At 45.9% G+C, this 18,270-nt stretch overlaps 1 protein-coding gene across 3 annotated transcripts in view; it reads right to left on the bottom strand.

Moving 5' to 3' along the window:
- ABTB3 (ankyrin repeat and BTB domain containing 3) overlaps window positions 1-18,270 on the bottom strand; it is a 342,736-nt gene that overhangs the window by 67,821 nt on the left and 256,645 nt on the right. For 2 of the 3 annotated variants that reach the window (XM_007540041.3, XM_060194352.1), the window contains exon 4: window positions 15,902-16,054. In XM_007540041.3, the coding sequence (XP_007540103.1) occupies window positions 15,902-16,054 (153 nt within the window). Of the gene's footprint in view, window positions 1-15,901; window positions 16,055-16,196; window positions 16,313-18,270 lie in introns of those variants that run through there. The other variant, XM_060194353.1, reaches the window with a different exon arrangement.

The following is an 18,270-nucleotide window of genomic DNA, read 5'->3' as shown; positions in this document are numbered from 1 at the left end:
GATGTTCTCTGGATTGCTTTATGCACTGAATGTGTTTCTGTTTTGCTTTTAACACTCTGGGAGTGTGGGATGCATTCTAAATGTTGGCAAACTGTCTGCTGCCTGCAGTCTGGTCGCTACCCACACCAGGCTGTTGAAGATGCTGCTGTGAAGGGCATGGACTGCTCCCTCACTGCCAGGTCTGGTGGCTTTCTTTCTGTCTGTGTCTTTTCTGTCTGTGGAGCTGCTTGACATGCTGGTGACTCCTCTCCATCTCAGTCACCTTGATGTCTGAGGCCTTGCCTTTTCTGGATTCTTCTCTGATCTGGAGTTTCATTTCTTTTCTGAAGGTTCTCCTCACCTGACCCTTCCTTCCCCAGGGAATGCCACCTACACCATGATTTCAACACCCATCTGTTTGCTCCCTTCCACCCCCAAATGTCTCTAGTTGGGATCTCTCTTCTGAGTTTCATGTCTGAATCTCTCATGCCTATCAGTGTCTCCATGTCAAAGCCTTTTTGCATCTGAATTGGTCCAGGGAAGGCCCTGGTCTATCGATTCAGAGTATCACCCACACACATAGTGCAAGTCCTTTGAAATGTCATTCATTCACTTAATAAATATTTACTGACCCTCAATTATGAGACAGGCTTGATGATCGAGGTGAATGATTTCTGCTCCAGCTCTAATGAGAGAAGGAAAATAGCTATCTGAGATAAGGCTGTATGCTGTGACCTTTCCTTCTGGAATATTCTTTGCCCCCCTAACCTCGGCTCACATGGCACAAAGTAGGGCCAGTCAGTCAGGATGTATTTGCTATCTACATGTCTTCCTCTCCTCCTGTTACCTCTTCCTGCTAGTGACCCCAATTAAGCTTGCAGCTGTAGCTGGTGATGGATGCTCAGCTGTTCTGCATAAGTCTTGGGTACCACCTCTACTATGAGGTTCTTGTCACAATGGCCTAAAGATGTGCATACACCCAGTTTCCAACCCCACTGATTGGCTACCATTCTGGCTACTGCTTTCACATCTACCCTTCTCAAAACAGCTTAAGTGAGATAACAGGTACACTTGTGAATAATTCACAGAAAAGTGACCTCTCATACACTATTCTGTATGGTTTTTTTTACACTTGACCCAGGAATCACTAAAAAAATTTAAAGTAAGGTATACATAACATCAAATTCACTAATTTTTGCCATTACTCAAGGCTGTTCAGTGGCATTGAGTATGTTCATGAGGTTGTGCGACCATTACCATCATCCATCCCCACAATGTTCTCATCTTTCCAACTGGAATTCTGCACCAGGAAAAGCAAAGTTCATGTGCTTCACTCCCAATTCCCCTCAGCCCATGGGCCCATGGTGAATACTTTCACCTGCACATATACCTTCCTCCTCCTTGCCATGCTGTTTCTCTCATCTCAATTTTTTTTCTTTTAAAGGTTTATTTTTCTACCTATTTTATGAGATAGAGAGACAGACAGACAGACCAGCTCTGGCATATACAGATCTGTAAGTTGAACCTGGGGTTTCACACACGCAAGCCGTATGTTCTATTGCTGAGCTGTCTCCCTGGTCCTCTGTTCTTCCCCATCTCTGTGTCCCTCCCTGCCTCTGCCTTAGTTTGGCTGTTGGCCTCTCTCACTTGGATTCCTGCAGCAATTTCTTGACACCTGGAATCCCTCCACTGTTCTTCTTCTAGGCTGATGCCAGTCCCTTTCACAGACACACAAAGCTGAGGTGGCTTCCCTGCTTAATAATCCATGATGGCTCCTGCCTCCCACGGGCTATAGTTGGAATTCCCTAGCAGAGCATCAAAGGCCCTCTGCAGACAGAATTTAGCCATGCTTTCTGCATTGTGTCCAGCATCTGGTTCAGGGTCTAACCCACAGGAGGTGACCACAGCAGTGTGACTGGACTCCTATGTTCTGGGTTTGATTTCCTTTTGTCTTCTCCAACCTATCTTCCACTTTGAGGGCTTTGCATCTGTGGCTCCTTCTTTATAATCTCCTTTGTATAAAGCCTTGCTCTCATGCCCTGGTCTTCTTCCTTTCCTCTCTTATCTTCTCTATGATACACTGATCCCCTAGCATTTCTAGCTCCCAGACTAGAGATCAATTTTATTTATCATCATAATCATTATTATTAGTTATTTATTTTTTACCAGAGTACTACTTAACTCTGGCTTATGGTGGTGGGGGAGCTTGAACCTAGAATTCTGGAAATCATTATGCTACAGACTTTTTTTTTTAATGCAGTACTGGGGAATGAATCAAAGGCCTCATGCAGGCATTAGACTGCTAAGAGATCTCCTATGTCCAAATTTTCATTTGTTTCATTTATAGGAGAAAGGAGTGAGAGGGTGCCAAACAGGCAGACATAGGAGAGACAGATTACCACCACTACACCATCTCTGGGATTTTCTGGTGCAGTCCATGGTGTTTCCATGTGGTGCCAGTGTTCATACCCAGTGATTTATACTTAGAAAGGCATGCACTCTACTGGTGAATTGCTGTCTTTGTTTGATTGCTATTTTGCTTTGAGTTTTCACAAATTTTTCTTTACTTTTTAATAACTATTTTTATTTATGCATTTATTAGATAGAGACAAAGAGAAACTGAGGTGGAAGGGGGAGACAGAGAAGAATGCAGACAGAGAGAGGGAGAAAGATAGAGAGAGAGAAAGAGAGACTTACAGTACTGCTTTACCACTTGTGAAGCTTCCCTTCCTGTATTCCTCTCCTGCAGGTGTGGACCAGGGCTAGAACCAGGGTTCTTGAACCCAGGTCTTTCCTTGTGTACGGTAATGTATACACTTAACCGAGTGTGCCACCACCCAACCCCAGAAGTTTTTCTTTCTTCTTATTCTTTCTTTCTTTCTTTTTAAAAAAATTTCTTTATTGGGGGATTAATGTTTTACATTTGATAGTAAATACAATAGTTTGTACAGGCATAACATTTCTCAGTTCTCCACATATCAATACAACCCCCACTAGGTCCTCTGTCATCCTTTTTGGACCTGTACTCTCCCCGACCCACCCCAGAGTCTTTTACTTTGGTGCAATACACCAACTGCAGTTCAGGTTCTACTTGTGTTTTCTCTTCTGATCTTGTTTTACAACTTTCTTCTTATCCTTTCTACTTTGAGATTTACCTTTTGTATGATGTTTTATTTTTGCTTTCCTTCTCTTTTTTTTTTTAACTTTTTAAAAAAAATTTATTTAGTTTATTTATTCCCTTTTGTTGCCCTTGTTGTTTTATTGTTGTAGTTATTATTGTTGTTGTCGTTGTTGGATAGGACAGAGAGAAATGGAGAGAGGAGGGGAAGACAGAGAGGAGGAGAGAAAGATAGACACCTGCAGACCTGCTTCACCGCCTGTGAAGCGACTCCCCTGCAGGTGGGGAGCCGGGGTTCGAACCGGGATCCTTATGCCCGTCCTTGTGCTTTGCGCCACCTGCGCTTAACCCGCTGCGCTATAGCCCGACTCCCTGCTTTCCTTCTCTTATTTGTTTATTGTAAATAATTTTATTTAGAGATTACACTGAGGTTTTCATCAGGATTCTACATTTATAACCTATTTTAATATGTAAGGGAGTGAGTCCTGAGTTTATGCTAAGTGTCCCCATTATGACTCTCTTCCTCCCCCACATTTTTTACTTTGGGTGTCTTGCTGCTTCAATGTGAGGCATTCATTTTATAGAATTCTTGTTAGTATTTTCCCAAAGGCCTTTTTAGTAGAAATAAGTTCCTTTTTTGAATTAATTTTTTTTTTCACTTTGTATTTTCCATTTCTGCCTTTCTTTTTTAAATTTTTAAAATATTTATTTATTTTCCCTTTTGTTGTCCTTGTTCTTTTTTTTAAATTGTTGCTATTATTGATGTTGCTGTTGTTAGATAGGACAGAGAGAAATGGAGATAGGAGGGGAAGACAGAGGGGGGAGAGAAAGATAGACTGCTTGTGAAGCGACTGCCCTGCAGGTGGGGAGCCAGGGGCTGGAACCAGGATCCTTATGCAGGTCTTTGCTTTGCACCATGTGCACTTAACCCGCTGCACTACCGCCCAACTCACCATTCTTTCCTTTTTTCCTTCCTTCCTTCCTTCCTTCCTTCCTTCCTTCCTTCTTTCCTTCCTTTAAAAATTTTATTTATAAAGAGGAAACACTGACAAAACCATAGGATAAGAGGAGTATAACTCCACACAATTCCCACCACCAGAACTCCGTATCCCATCCCCTCCCCTGATAGCTTCCCTATTCTTTATCCTTCCGGGAGTATGGACCCAGGGTCATTATGGAGTGTAGAAAGTGGAAGGTCTGGCTTCTGTAATTGCTTCCCCGCTGAACATGGGAAAAAAAAAATTTTTTTTTTCTTATGAGAGTGAGAAACATCAGAGAAAAGCACTGCTTCATCATATGCAGTGCCAGGAATCAAACCCAGGGCCTCAGACATACAAGGTCACAAGTCTTCCTATGGAGTCACCTCCAGGCCCAGAGTAGAGATGATTTCTTTAGCTCACTGCTTTCTGTTAGAGCATGTGCCACATTTTTTTAGTAATTACTTCGGCCCTCCCTGTCTGCCCTCACTGCCTGTCCCTAACACTTTTAGGAGAGGACAGCCTAACAGCAAGTGACTCTCCTAAGACTAGAGAGAAGGCAACTTTCTGTCTTCCAGGAGTTCCTAATGCACTGACATTAGCACCATGGAGGAGGAGGCAAGTCTAATGGGGTGGCAGAGTGGATTCCTGAGTAGAGTCCTATGGGCTGGGGCTCAGTGCTACACATCTGTCTGTCTACTTGGAGGTGTGTGTGTGTGTGTGTGTGTGTGTGTGTGTGTATGTGTGGTGTTTGTGTGAGGGACAGGGTTTTTCCAGAGCTGAGTAAGGGTAAGAGTGCTCGAGGGAGAGAAGCCAGTTTTTCCTGACTCTGAGATGCTGGGGTGTCTTCTGAGCCCTCGACCCCCAGCTATGCTAGGGCTCAAGTGCTCAGTCATAGGTGACCCTCTGATGGAGAGTGGGGAGGCCCCAGGTCTGGACTCAAGGCCCATGTGGACATGACTGAGGAGGCTGGCTGGCATGGGTGCAGCTCCAGGTCCCCCCACAAGTCACTGTCCAGGTTACTTGTACTGACTATTCCTGTTTAAACTTTAAAAATATTTTTATTTAAAAAATATTTTATGAGAGTAAGAAAAGCAGTCTGTTCTGGAATTTGTGGTGCTAAAAATTGAATCTGAAGGGGCCAGGTGGTGGCACACCTGGTTGAGTGCACATGTAACAAGGACCCAGGTTTGAGTGTCCAGTCCCCACCTGCACACCCTTCCCTCTCAATTACTGGCTGTATCTATCCAATATATAAAATAGAGATAATAAAAATATTTAAAATAAAAGAGGAATTGAATCTGGAATCTCATGCATGCAATTCATGCACTCTGCTGAGTCAGTCACCTTCTCAGGAAGTAGTTCTTTCTTCTTTCCTTCTTACCTTCCTCTCTTTCTCTCTATACCCCTCCTTCCCTCCCTTCTTCCTTTCCTCATTATTTCCTTATTTATTGTCAGCAGGGCTTTATTGCTACAGGATGACCCTTTCAGAGAGAGAGACTGAGACAGAGAGATAGAAAGAGGGAAAGACACCACAAACACTGAAGCTTCCTTCAATGCAGTGGAGGGCTGGGCTTGAATCTGGGTTGAGCACATGAGAAAGCAGGTGTACTATCTAAGTGAATTACTCCTCCAGCCCGTCATTCCTTTTAACCAGGTGCAGGGGAATGAATCCAGGGCCTCACACATATGCAAAACTGTTGATCAGCTTCTCCAACTCAATTTCAATACTAATTAATTAATTAATTTTGCCTCCAGGGTTATCACTGGGGTTCAGTGCCCGCACTATAAATCCATTGCTCCTGGTATCCATTTTTTCCATTGTTGTTCTTGTTGGATAGGACTGAGAGAACTTGAGAGAGTAGGGGAAGACAGAGAGGGGGAGAGAAAGAAAGACATCTGCAGCTGTCCCTGCTTCACTGCTTGTGAAGTGACCCCCCCTGCATGTGGGGAGCCGGGGGTTTGAACTGGATCCTTGTGCACATCCTTGTGTTTAGTTTTATGTGTGTTTATCCCAATGCGCCACTGCCTAGCTCCCAATCCTTATTTATTTATGGCAAGAGGAGAAAGAACGAGCTAGGGAGACAATGGCAGACATCACCAACAGCCCCTAGACACCTTGGTGCTGTCCAGGGATCAAACCCATATATAGGTACGCTACCCACTCCCAGGCCTTCCTTTAAGGCACAATACCATCAGTGTCCTATCCTTCCAGTGTTTTCTAACTCCCTCTCTCAAGTTCTCTTTACTTTATACCCTGCTTCCTTTCCTTGTGGAGCCCATGCTCTGGCAGATTGTCTTGCTCACTTGATCTGCATCCTTTACTGTCTGTGTTTCCCCAGTAGCACATGAATCCTGGGAACTCTGAGCCCTCTGAGCATGCTAAGCCCAGAAGAAGACCTAGTAGCACTAAGGGAAGGAGGAGCGGGTGGGGGGTATCTCATTTTTCCACACCTGGATGGTCATCTTCTGAAAGGCTCACCAACTTCAACAGTGTGGGGATGGGGCTCCTAAAGGATGGGCAGCAGCTGGGACTTCCTGACTTGTAACCCTGTGCCTCACACAACAGAACCCCACACATGTATATGAACCTGAACGTTCATCCCCAGTCAGAACAGGGCTGTTAAGAGGTGGCAGAATTTCAGGTGAAGTACTGTTACTGCATGGCCTTCACCAGAGAACCCAGTCTGACGAGTAACAAAGCAAGAACCCATACTGGACAAGTAACAAAACCTGTTAACCTTAGATGGTGCCCAGGGCACCTGGGAAGAGTTAGAAGGAACAGATCAAAAAGTGATACAACTATGATGGCAGAGGAGGACCTAGTGGGGCTTGAATTGTTTATGTGGAAAACTGAGAAATGTTACGCATGTACAAACTATTGTACATACAAACTGTTGACTGTAAACCATTAATCCCCCAGTAAAGAATTTTTTTTTTTAAAGAAAAGTGGTGCAACTTGTTAAGTGCAAAAACAACTGCTTACTGAGGTTCTTCACCCCATTAAGAAGTGGCCCCACATGCAGGGGGGTCACTTCACAAGCAGTGAAGCAGGGACAGCTGCAAAGAAGTGGCTCGCTTCATTCCTGTCCCACATCTTGGAATCTGAGTCTATGCCCAAAGTTTGGCGTCGTGCGAAGATTATAGCGGTTTTGAAACCAAAGAAAGACCCAACACTGGCCGCCAGCTATAGACCAATTTCTCTCCTCTCCGTGTGTTACAAACTCCTTGAGAGGCTGCTTCTGTCACGTATTTCTCCTCTTACAGAGAAATTCCTATCACCCGCCCAAGCTGGTTTCCACCCAGGAAGATCTACCTGCGAACAAGCCCTGGCCCTCTCAACTTACATTGAAAATGGATTCCAGAAGAATTTAAAGACAGGTGCTGTCTTTGTTGGTCTCACAGCAGCCTATGACATGGTCTGGCACCGTGGTCTCCTAGTCAAGATCTCAAGATGCCTGCCTCCATGGGTGGCCAACACTATATCGTTTCTTCTCCAAAACAGAAGATTCCGGGTGCATCTGGGTGACAAGTCTAGCAGATGGAGACTTGTCTCAAGTGGCCTCCCCCAGGGCTCTGTTCTGGCTCCTATGCTATTTAATATTTACATCAATGACCTCCCAGAAACTTCTTCAAGGAAGTTCATCTACGCTGATGACATCTGCTGTGCAACTCAGGCATCAAAGTTCGAAATCCTCAAGGAAACACTCACGAAAGACATGTCTCTGATATCTGATTACTGTAAAAAATGGCGACTAATTCCTAGCACTGCAAAAATGGTATCATCTGTTTTCCATCTACACCATGCCTCGGCCTCGCGTGAGCTCAATGTGCAGCTTGGCGATACGAGAATCCGGCATGAAGCCCAGCCAGTCTATCTTGGCATTACTCTCGATCGCACTCTGTCATTTCACGAACATCTCATAAAAACTGCAGCAAAGGTGGGCGCGAGGAATAACATCATTGCAAGACTGGCCAGCTCCTCATGGGGCGCGAGCGCTTCCACACTACGATCATCATCTCTGGCATTATGCTATTCCACTGCAGAATACTGTGCCCCAGTATGGTTCTGTAGCCCCCATGTCCACTTGGTCGATTCCAAATTATATTCCTCCATGAGGATAATTTCTGGAACCATCCGTTCCACCCCGTTTCCATGGCTGCCAGTTCTTAGCAACATCGCCCCGCCAGATATTCGTCGGGATGCGGCATCATCTAAGTTCATTTCCCATGTCTATGCTCGACCGGACCTGCCAATATACCCGGATATCTTCGCCCACCCTGTCCAACGCCTGACGTCTCGTCACCCAATCTGGTCCCCTACACCTACACTGAACTTCTCTGTTCCAGACTCTTGGAAACAGAGTTGGCAGTCAGATGAGGTAAAGAACAAACACCTCATCACAGACCCCTGCAAGCGTCAACCCGGCTTTGACCTAGCACATTATGATTGGGCCCTCCTCAATCGCTATCGAACAGGCCATGGCCGGTGCGCCGCTATGTTCCATCGCTGGGGAGCCAGAGACGACCCGAACTGCCCCTGTGGCTACAGACAGACTATGACCCACATAGTCAACGACTGCCACCTCTCCAGATTCAAAGGAGGTCTCGAAACTTTACATCAGGCTCAACCTGACGCTGTTGACTGGCTACGGAAGAAGGGCAAACGCTAGAAGAAGAAGAACCCCATTAAGCAGCTGTCATTCCATCTTTATGGTGGGGGGCGGGGAGGGATCCTGCAAGATGGGCCAACTTGGCCAAGGTCACCTGCTAGACAGCAGCAGACCTGGGGGAGTGCATCTAGTGTAGGATATACACTAAGTATGTGCTCAAGAAATATTTGTGTTGTTTGATCTTTCCCTCACTTCCACTACCCTCAAGCTCCACACCCTCCCCACCTCCCAGGCTTATGATCTGATATTTTAATTAAGGAGGAATGAATGGGTCACTTTTCTCAGCTTAGAAGTGGCAGCTGTATCCAATGCCATAACTTTTTGAATAAGCCCATCACCATGGTGAGGCTTGGTTGTCTCTGAATAAAGACAAAAGCTGAGCTCCTGCAACACTGGTCCAGGTTGATGTGAAAATTAATGGCAGCAGGAGCTTTAGACTTGTGAGTCCCTGATTCTGTGGCTCCATCCTGCTGGGACCCGGGCTTCCTGACACCTGGAGCCCTGGGCCTGCTGGTAGCACCTGGTCAGCTAATAGCCACCCACACTCTAGTGGCTTGCACCTCCTCCAGCATTCATTCAGTTGCTAGAAGGCCAAAGTACCTCAACTTTCCCATGGCCATTTATTTAAAGAGGGGAGCTAGGAGCCTCCCAGGAACCTCTCTTAAGCAGCCTGTGGGAGGGCAGAGAAACAGGAAGCCTGTGTGGTTTTTCTCTCCTACCCCTCTTCTCAGGTAACCTTAGTTGTATTAGCTGTGCCCACTTGTTTGTCTGTTTTGTTTTGTCCATCAATTTTATATCCTTCTACCACACACATGACTGACTGCTCTTTGCATACACCCCCCCCCACTCAGAGCTAACTTCCATTTTTGCTGTGAATGGCACAATTTCATCTTTAAAATTAGTTATTTATGGGTCACGGAAATAGCACAATGGTTATGAAAAAAGGCTTTATTGCCTGAGGCTCCAAAGTCTCAGGTTCAAATCCCAGAACCAACAGAAGCCAGAGCTGAGTAGTGCTCTGGTGCTCCCACCCTCCAAAACAAAACTCATAAAAATATATTTAAAGGAAACAATCAGGGGGTGGGTCAAACATGGTGGTGTACCTGGTTGAGTGCACACATTACCACATGCAAGAACTCTCAGAAGGCTAGAAATGGACCTACCCTATGATCCTGCACAGCCTCTTAAGAGCATCCGCCTATTTTTCACATGTTTGGGAGCTGCTCTCTGCCCTAATCCAGCTTTCTGGTCCTATTCCCACCTCTGACACCATCTTCCCAGACAATATTTTTAGCCCACATGCATGCTAGCTGTTAGGCCCAGGCAAAAATTAGTAAAGTCACAGGCCCTTCAGAATATACCTAAAATAGACTTCCTATCGCCTTCCAACATGCAGACCCCAAATCTCATCTGCTATATTCTTACCTTTAAGTTCCTGATTATTAAACTATTTGTTCTGCTTTATATCCTTCTGCTTTTCAGCCACCAAGCTGCAGACATCAATCTGATTTCCCTGAGCTGACTACCTCACCAATATGTACTGGAACCCAACCTCTCCAGAGTCCTGCCCCACTAGGGAAAGATCAAAACAGGCTAGGAGTATGGATTGACCAACACCCATGTCCAGTGGAGAAGCAGTTATAGAAGTCAGACCTTCCACCTCCTGCACTGGGATCCTTGCGCTTGGTACTATGTGTGTTTAACCTAGTGCGCCACCACCCAGCCCCCAAGAATAGGGAACCTTTCAATGGAGGGGATGGGATACAGAACTCTGGTGGTGGGAATTGTATGAAATTCATACAATTATTCCCCTCTTATTCCACAATCTTGTCAATAATTATTAAATCACTAATAAAAAAAAGTGTGTGTGTGTGTGTGTGTGTGTGTGTGTGTGTATGTGTGTGTGTCTGTAAACATCAGTTTACATGCCTGATGTCCCAGATACCAAAGGTTCAATTCCAAACACTATTTCAAGCACTACCTGAGCAGTGATCTGGTCCTCTCTGTCTTTCCCCTCTCCTATCTCACAATAAATAAATCCTTTTTAAAAATAGCCTCATGCCTTTATGTCCTGAATTTATTCTAATTAGTTCAACTAGTAAAGCTTACATTTATTGTTTAGTACAATCAATAAAATATTTTCATTGATCTATTTTCATTTTCTCTTTTAAAATGATTTCTAAACTTGAAAATTTAGCTGAAATAATTGACTGCTATATTTTCTGTACACAAATTGTCTTCTGAAGACAAGTGTCTAAATATAGCCTAGAGATTCAAATCAGACAATCACACTTGGCTTCTTGCTCTAAACTTGTATATTTTGGCCTGTCAGGAGCTCACACACGCACCACAAATTCTGAGGCTAAGGCCTCTCACTGATGGACACTGAAATTGAAATCCTCGGTGTGATGGTGTGAATGACACACACTTGGTCACTAGACCATGATGCTGTCAAAGCCCTGTGAAGGAGGAGGGGCACTGTGAGGGAGACAGTGGCCTCTGAAGGCCTGTTCAGTCTACAAAATCATGATAAGGAAAAGAACTGTCCAGAGGAGGGTTATCAGCTTCCTCCTTGAGGGCTTAGTCAAGGTCTAGGGCAGAGCAACAGGAAAGCTGGTTATTTCTCTGGATGTCCTGGTTTTCAGTCCAGCTCCTAACTCTAGTGCTTACTTTCTCTGTGATCTTGATACAGTATTCTACTTTTTCTATAAAATGGAATGGTACTGCTTTTCTGAAAAAAAAAATCAGTGTTGGAATTATTTATTTTAGATAGAGACTGAGATGGGAAGGGGAGGAAAAGGGGAAGGCAAAGGGGGATGGAGAAGCGGTGAGGAAGGGGAGGGAGAAAGGCCACAGCACTGAAGTTTCCTCCAATACAGAAGTGATACAATGAGAGCCAAGCTCAAACCTGGGTCATGCATGTAGTAAAGTAGTGCACTATCCAAGTGAGCCATTTGGCTGCCCTTCATTGTTCCTTTTGAGGCTCACATGTGTTATTTTGGTCTGTTGGAGCAGAAACCTGCAGGCCTGAGGTCTCAGAGGCTGCAGGTTCAATTCCTAGAACCATCATATGCCAGAGTACAGAGAACAGTGTTCTGGTCTCTCTCCCTCTGCTCTCATGGTCTCTCTCTCTCACACACACACAATAAATAAACCTTTAAATTTTTATTTTTTAAAGAAAGGGGGTTGGGGAGGAGAGACAACTAGAGCATTACTCTGGCACATGTGATGCCAGGGAGTGAACTCAAGACTTGTTCATGCTTGAGAGTTTGATGCTTTATCCACTGTGTTACTTTCCTGGCTACTAAATAAATGAACCTTAAAAGAGAATTACAGGGAGTTGGGCGGTAGTGCGGTGGGTTAAGTGCATGTGGTGCAAAGCGCAAGGACCAGCGTAAAAATCCTGGCTTAAGCTAACTGGCTCCCTACCTGCATGGGGAGTCGCTTCACAGGTGGTGAAGCAGGTCTGCAGGTGTCTATATTTCTCTCCCCCCTCTGTCTTCCCTTCCTCTCTCCATTTCTCTCTGTCTTATCCAACAATGACGACATCAATAACAACAACAATGAAAAACAACAAAGGCAACAGAAGGGAAAATAAATAAATAAAATATAAAAAATTAAAAGAAGAGAATTACAACGTAATGCTTAGGTATGGGTGTCCATTATTATTGGGACAGTAGGCAGTAGAGACTTGTTGGAGCAAGACTAGCTAACAAAGTTAGGCCGAATCCTCAGCACTTCTGAACCTAAATCATCTTGGGTAGGTGCTTCATGTTCATGGTCCCACTTTTTCCTGAATTAACCTCTAAGGAACTACTATTACTATTTCTAGGCTGCTAGTGAGAAAACTAAGGTTCAGAGAGACTAGCAAGCTTGTCCAAGGTTGCACAGCTTAATCAATCATGGAGGTGGGATCGGGCTCAGGCAATGAGACCCCGGAGTCCACCTCCAAGCTGTCCCACCACTGGTTTCCTAGTGTGCACAGTGGGGGAAAGTCTAATAACCCCAGCAAACTGTCTAGTGATTAAAGATGGTGAGTTAGGTTCCAGATGCCAACTGGATGCCAGCCAGGCTTCCCTGGACTGAAGACCCCACCAATGTGCCCTGGAGCTCCGCTTCCCCAGAGACCCACCCTACTAGGGAAAGAGAGAGGCAGACTGGGAGTATGGACCGACCAGTCAACGTCCATGTTCAGCGGGGAAGCAATTACAGAAGCCAGACCTTCCACCTTCTGCAACCCACAACGACCCTGGGTCAATGCTCCCAGAGGGATAGAGAATGGGAAAGCTATCAGGGGAGGGGATGGGATATGGAGATTGGGTGGTGGGAATTGTGTGGAGTTGTACCCCTCCTACCCTATGGTTTTGTTAATTTATCCTTTCTTAAATAAAAAATAAACTAAAAAAATAAATAAAATAAAAATAAAAACAAAAACAGGTGAACAAAAAAAAAATAAAGATGGTGAGTAATGAATGTAAATGTGCTGCTGGAGTCCTAACCTGTAAACTGTGGGGTTCCCTTAGGAGCCCAATGAACTAGAAACAGTTTGTCAGCAAGGGTTAAAGAAAACATCTTTTATATATTTTCCAACTTCAGTGTCACTTTGCTGAGGAAATGCTGACCTGCAGGGCTGTTGTCACAGGGACACAGTTCCACATCTCTCAAGTGAATTGTCAGTATACCTCACCCTCCACCAAATCATCCTCCTCTACTCCTGGGTACTAGATCCTCAAGTCTCTGACTACCCTTTCCCCCTCGTGAGAGTCCATATCTGCTGCAATAAAGAACCATCTTACTTCCACTCGCAGTTCCAGGCTTACAGCAAACAAGAGGAGCTGGAGTTTTAAGGTCACATGAGGTGGGAGCTGGGGATAGTGACAGGGGTGCTGGGAGCAAGCCTGCACGGAGGCTGCCATACCCAGGAAACAGGAGGCATGAGAGAGGGTGGGCTGAGCCCAGGCACCTCCACCTCCAAGTTGTCCCACCACTGGTTTCCTAGTGTGCACAATGGGGAAAGTCTAATAACCCCAGGAAACTGTCTAGTGATTAAAGATGGCAAGTAATGAATGCAAATATGCTGCTGCAATTGATAACATAGTAAGAGCTCAATTAATTGCCCCTAGTCTTTCCTTCAGCCTTGTTGTCATTCTAGGTGACAAAATATAAGACATGGAGGGACATCTACTCAAAACCTGGCCTAGACAGAAACCTGAAGATAAATACAGTTCAGTGGCTAGAACTATGGGTCACAGGGGGCTCGGTGAGTGCACACGTTACCATACATAAGGACCCAGGTTTGAGCCCCTGCTTCCCACCTGCAACTGTTGAAGCAGGTTGCAGGTGTCTTTCGATCTCCTCCTCTCCTCTCAATTTCTCCCTAACCTATCAAATAAAAAGAAAAAGGGGCCTGGCGGTGGTGCTCCAGGTTAAGTGCACATAGAATGAAGCAGAAGGACCTGAGCAAGGATTCCAGTTTGAGCCTCAGGCTCCCACCTGCAGGGGGGGTCACTTCATAAGCAGTGAAGCAGGTCTGCAAGTGTCTTTCTCTCTCCCCCTCTGTCTTCCCCATCCCTCTTGATTTCTCTCTGTTCTATCCAAAAAAATGGAAAAGATGACTACTGGAACAGTGTATTTGTAGTGCAGGCACTGAGCCCCAGCGATAATCTTAGAGGCAAATAAATAAATAAATAAATAAATAAAAATAAAAGGAAAAAATGGCCAGTGGGAGCAGTGGATTTGTAGTGGATTCATAGTGGAAGCCCAAGCTGGAAAAGCCCCTAGTGGGAAAAAAACAAAACAAACAAATAAGCAAACAAAACTATGGGTTAGAGTTTGGGCTGCTTTTGAATTCACATTCTGGCTTCACCACTTATTAGTCGTACAACTTTGGGCATTTAGTTAATTCCTCTGCCTTGGTTTCTGTATCTGAAAAGTGGAGAGGTTTCTGTATCTGAAAAGTGGAGATAATAACAATTTGGGGGGAATTTGTGGTATTAAATAATCCAGGTAAAGCACTTAGAACAGTACCTGCCACATGGTAGATATTCAGAACTGCCAGCAACCAAGATGTCTGCTAGCCCTCTGCACAGTCTTGAACCCAGGGCATCTATGGGCCTTTAGTGTGGCTGTGCTTTATACTGCAAACCTCCCATTTCCCTACATACCCTTCCAACAAAGCTCTATAAGGACAGGGATCTGAAGTCTGGATGCTCAACTGGGCTAGATCAACATTAGAAGAAGGGAATAATGTAGGTGGTTGGTATTTGGAAACGGACAGAGAGGAAGTGTGTGTGTGTGTGTGTGTGTGTGTACATACATAGCCTACTGGGTTTCTGGGCTTTTTGCATGTAAAGTTAGGTTTATTTATTTAATTAAATTTAATTTCTTTTGATACAGACAGATTAGAGCACTGTTCACTCTGGCTTCTGGTGGTACTGGGGATTGAACCTGGGACCTCAGAGACACCAAATTCTTTGGTAATAATCATTCTGTTGTCTCCCCCGACTAGAAACAGGTTTTTGACTCAGTCATTTAATTGCTTTTGTTTTGAATTCAACCCCCCCACCCCCACTTGGGTTCCCTGAACACCCAGGAATAATTCCTTCCCTGACCATGAGTATAAGCGTGAGAAGCAGAACCATTCTGTTCTCATCCCAGCGAGGGATGCTACTCTGTAAGGTTTTCTGAGAAAACTAGGAGAAGATCAGAATCGGTGGGATCTGGTGGGAAGAGAGAGGGGGATAAAGCGAAGGAAGGGAGCTGAGAGAGAAGAGAGAGTGAGAGGCGGGAGACCGAGAGGGAGAGAAGAAAGGCGGGCGGGATTGGGAGATGCAGAGGAGGGGAGGGAGAGGAAAAAGCCGAGGGAGAAGGAGAGACAGAGAGAAATAGAGATCATGGAAAGCACACCGATATCTTGGAATATGACAGTCTCAGTGCCTTGCTCTAGTCCTCCTTCTCTGGAACTCCAGGTACCTGCATTCTGGGAAGCCCGCGCCCATCATTTAAACCTGGGGAGCCTCCAGCTCAGGGAAGGCGGCGCGGGCTCGGTGCACCCCTCCCCGCTGAGCTTCGATTGGAGGGCGGGTGCTTTGCGCCCGCGGCCCGGAGCATTTTTGGGATGCTCCCCCTGTTCCCGGCCGCCCGGGTCCTCCTACCTGAGCTGGCGCGGCTCGCAGTCCACGCCGGGCAGCAGCAGTCGGGCCGCCTGGCGAACGTCGTCGCTGTCCATAGAGAAGCTGCGGCGGTGGCCGGCGTGTGCCACGGCCACCCGGATCCACTCCATCAGCGGCGGCAGCACGAGGAAGGGCCTGCAGCGGGGGAAGGAGAGACTCATTAGGGCGCCAGGTAGCGGGGGCGCGGACTCGGCTCCACCCCCAGCTCCTTGCCGCCCCCCTTTGCCGCCACTTGCCCCCATCTCCCCGCCCCAGACCCTGCTCTGAACTCCAGCACCTTGGGAGACATCCTGAGCGTCCCCGGGACCTCGGGGCAGGCTCTCCTGAGTCTCTGGGTCTCAGTTTCCTCATCTGTAAATCGGGGCTATATGGCCGTGAAAGGCCAGGCTGTAACTGTTCTGCAAGGAGTAGCTCCCACAAGAGATCATGTGAACATGAAAGAGATGAGTCACTTAAAGCACCAAGCACAGGGTAGGGTGCTTGGAAGGAAGCTCAGTGGGGTTATTAGAACCTAAGGCTCCCCATTCTGAGTCGGACCCTTTTTACCTTTTTTATGCTTTAAATACACACACACACACACACACACACACACACACACACACACTCTCACACGACTGACCACAGCACCAGTTTCCTTCGGTGTGGTGGGGACTGGGTTTGAACTTGGGGCACACACATGGCAAAGTAGTGCATTATTCAAGGGAGCTACTGCACCAGCTCTCCAGATTGGATGCCAAGGGGTCTCCAGCTCTCCTTTCCAAGCCTCTCACTGGCCCCCTTCAGCCTTCTGGAGCTCTCCTAGGCACCATGCTGCCAATAGGCCAGAGCACCTGGAACGGCAGAGGCAGAGGCAGAGGCAGAGGCAAGTCTGCTGACAACCTTCCCAGGAGCTGAGCTCTGGCCCAGAATAGCCAGCTAAGGGGCCCCTGGAAATCATCCTCTGCTCTCTGGAGTTTTTGGGACCTGAGGTTTCTCACCTGCTAATGGGACCACAGCAGGGGTGGGTGGGGCATCTTGTGAATAAACTAACTGAGACAAAGCCCATGACAGGAAACTAGCTTCTAAAGAAGTTATTTTCCTGAGATTCAGACCAGAACACTACACAGCTGGCATGTGGCAATGTTGGAGATTGAGCCCTAACTTCAACTTGCCAAGCAGAATACATTTGTGCTCCCTTCCTATTCCTTTCAGTAGTGATTACAAAAGCTGACCTCACCTGAACTTAAGAAAAATTCTCACACCTCAGTCCTGACCCAGGGGCTCTGCTGGGTTTGGGGAGGGGTCTTGGATACAAAACCTAATAATTGTGCGAGTGAGCGCGTGTGTGTGCCTTATGAAAGAGCTAGAGAGAATGAGAGCGACTCAGATAATTGCTCCAGCAGGTGTAGTACTGGGGAGCCACCTTGGGACTTCACTTGTGCAAGGCCTATGCTCCACCACTGAACCACTTCTTGGGAAACAGATTCTGTATATCTGGTGCAGTCCTAGACTGGATGCAACTACCGGTCTGTGGCTCACACTGTGATAAATGAGGCTCTTGACAACATAATGACTTAAGCCAGAAATCAAGGGTGGTGACTTCTACTATCAAGTGTAAGTGGGGAGAAAGTGAGAGCAGAAATGAGGGAGCTGGGGAGGGGGATGTAAGCTGGTGCAACCACTTTGGAAATGTCTAAAAAAAAAAAAAACCACTTTGGAAAACACTGTAGAGCTTCCAGAAGCTGCAATATGATCCAGCAGTCCCCCTTCTGGGCATCTAGCCAAAGAATATGAAAATGTTAGCACCAAAAATTATATCCATATCCTAGCAGGATATAGTATTCTTGGCTGAAAGCCTTTCTCATTGAGCACTCGATAGATATCTTGCCATTCTCTTCTGGCCTGTAGTGTTTGTATGGAGAAGTCTGCTGCTAATCTTATGGGTTTTCCTTTGTAGGTGACTCTTTGTTTTTCTCTTGCAGCCTTGAGGATCCTTTCTTTATCCTTATTCCTTTCCAATCTAAGTATGACATGTCTTGGTGTCTTTAGGTCTGGGTTAATTCTGTTTGGGACCCTCTGGGCTTCTTGAATCTTTATGTCTTTGGTGTTGTCTAGACTAGAGAAATTTTCAGCTATTATGGCCTGGAGAACGCTTTCTTCCTCCCCTTCTCTTTCTTCCTCTGGTAAGCCAATAATGCGTATATTGTTTCTTTTGAAGTCATCCCATAGGACTCTGTTGTTGTTTTCAGCATCTCTTAATCTCTTTTTGAGATCTCTTACTTCTTTTTTTGTTGTCTCTAATTCATCCTCAATTTTGCTAATTCTGTCTTCAGCCTCATTGATTCTATTCTCTCTGCCCTCTACTGCTTTCT

This window comes from Erinaceus europaeus, chromosome 7 (assembly GCF_950295315.1).
Source record: "Erinaceus europaeus chromosome 7, mEriEur2.1, whole genome shotgun sequence".
Lineage (NCBI taxonomy): Eukaryota > Metazoa > Chordata > Mammalia > Eulipotyphla > Erinaceidae > Erinaceus > Erinaceus europaeus.
This window is presented reverse-complemented; position numbering and strand designations above follow the sequence as displayed.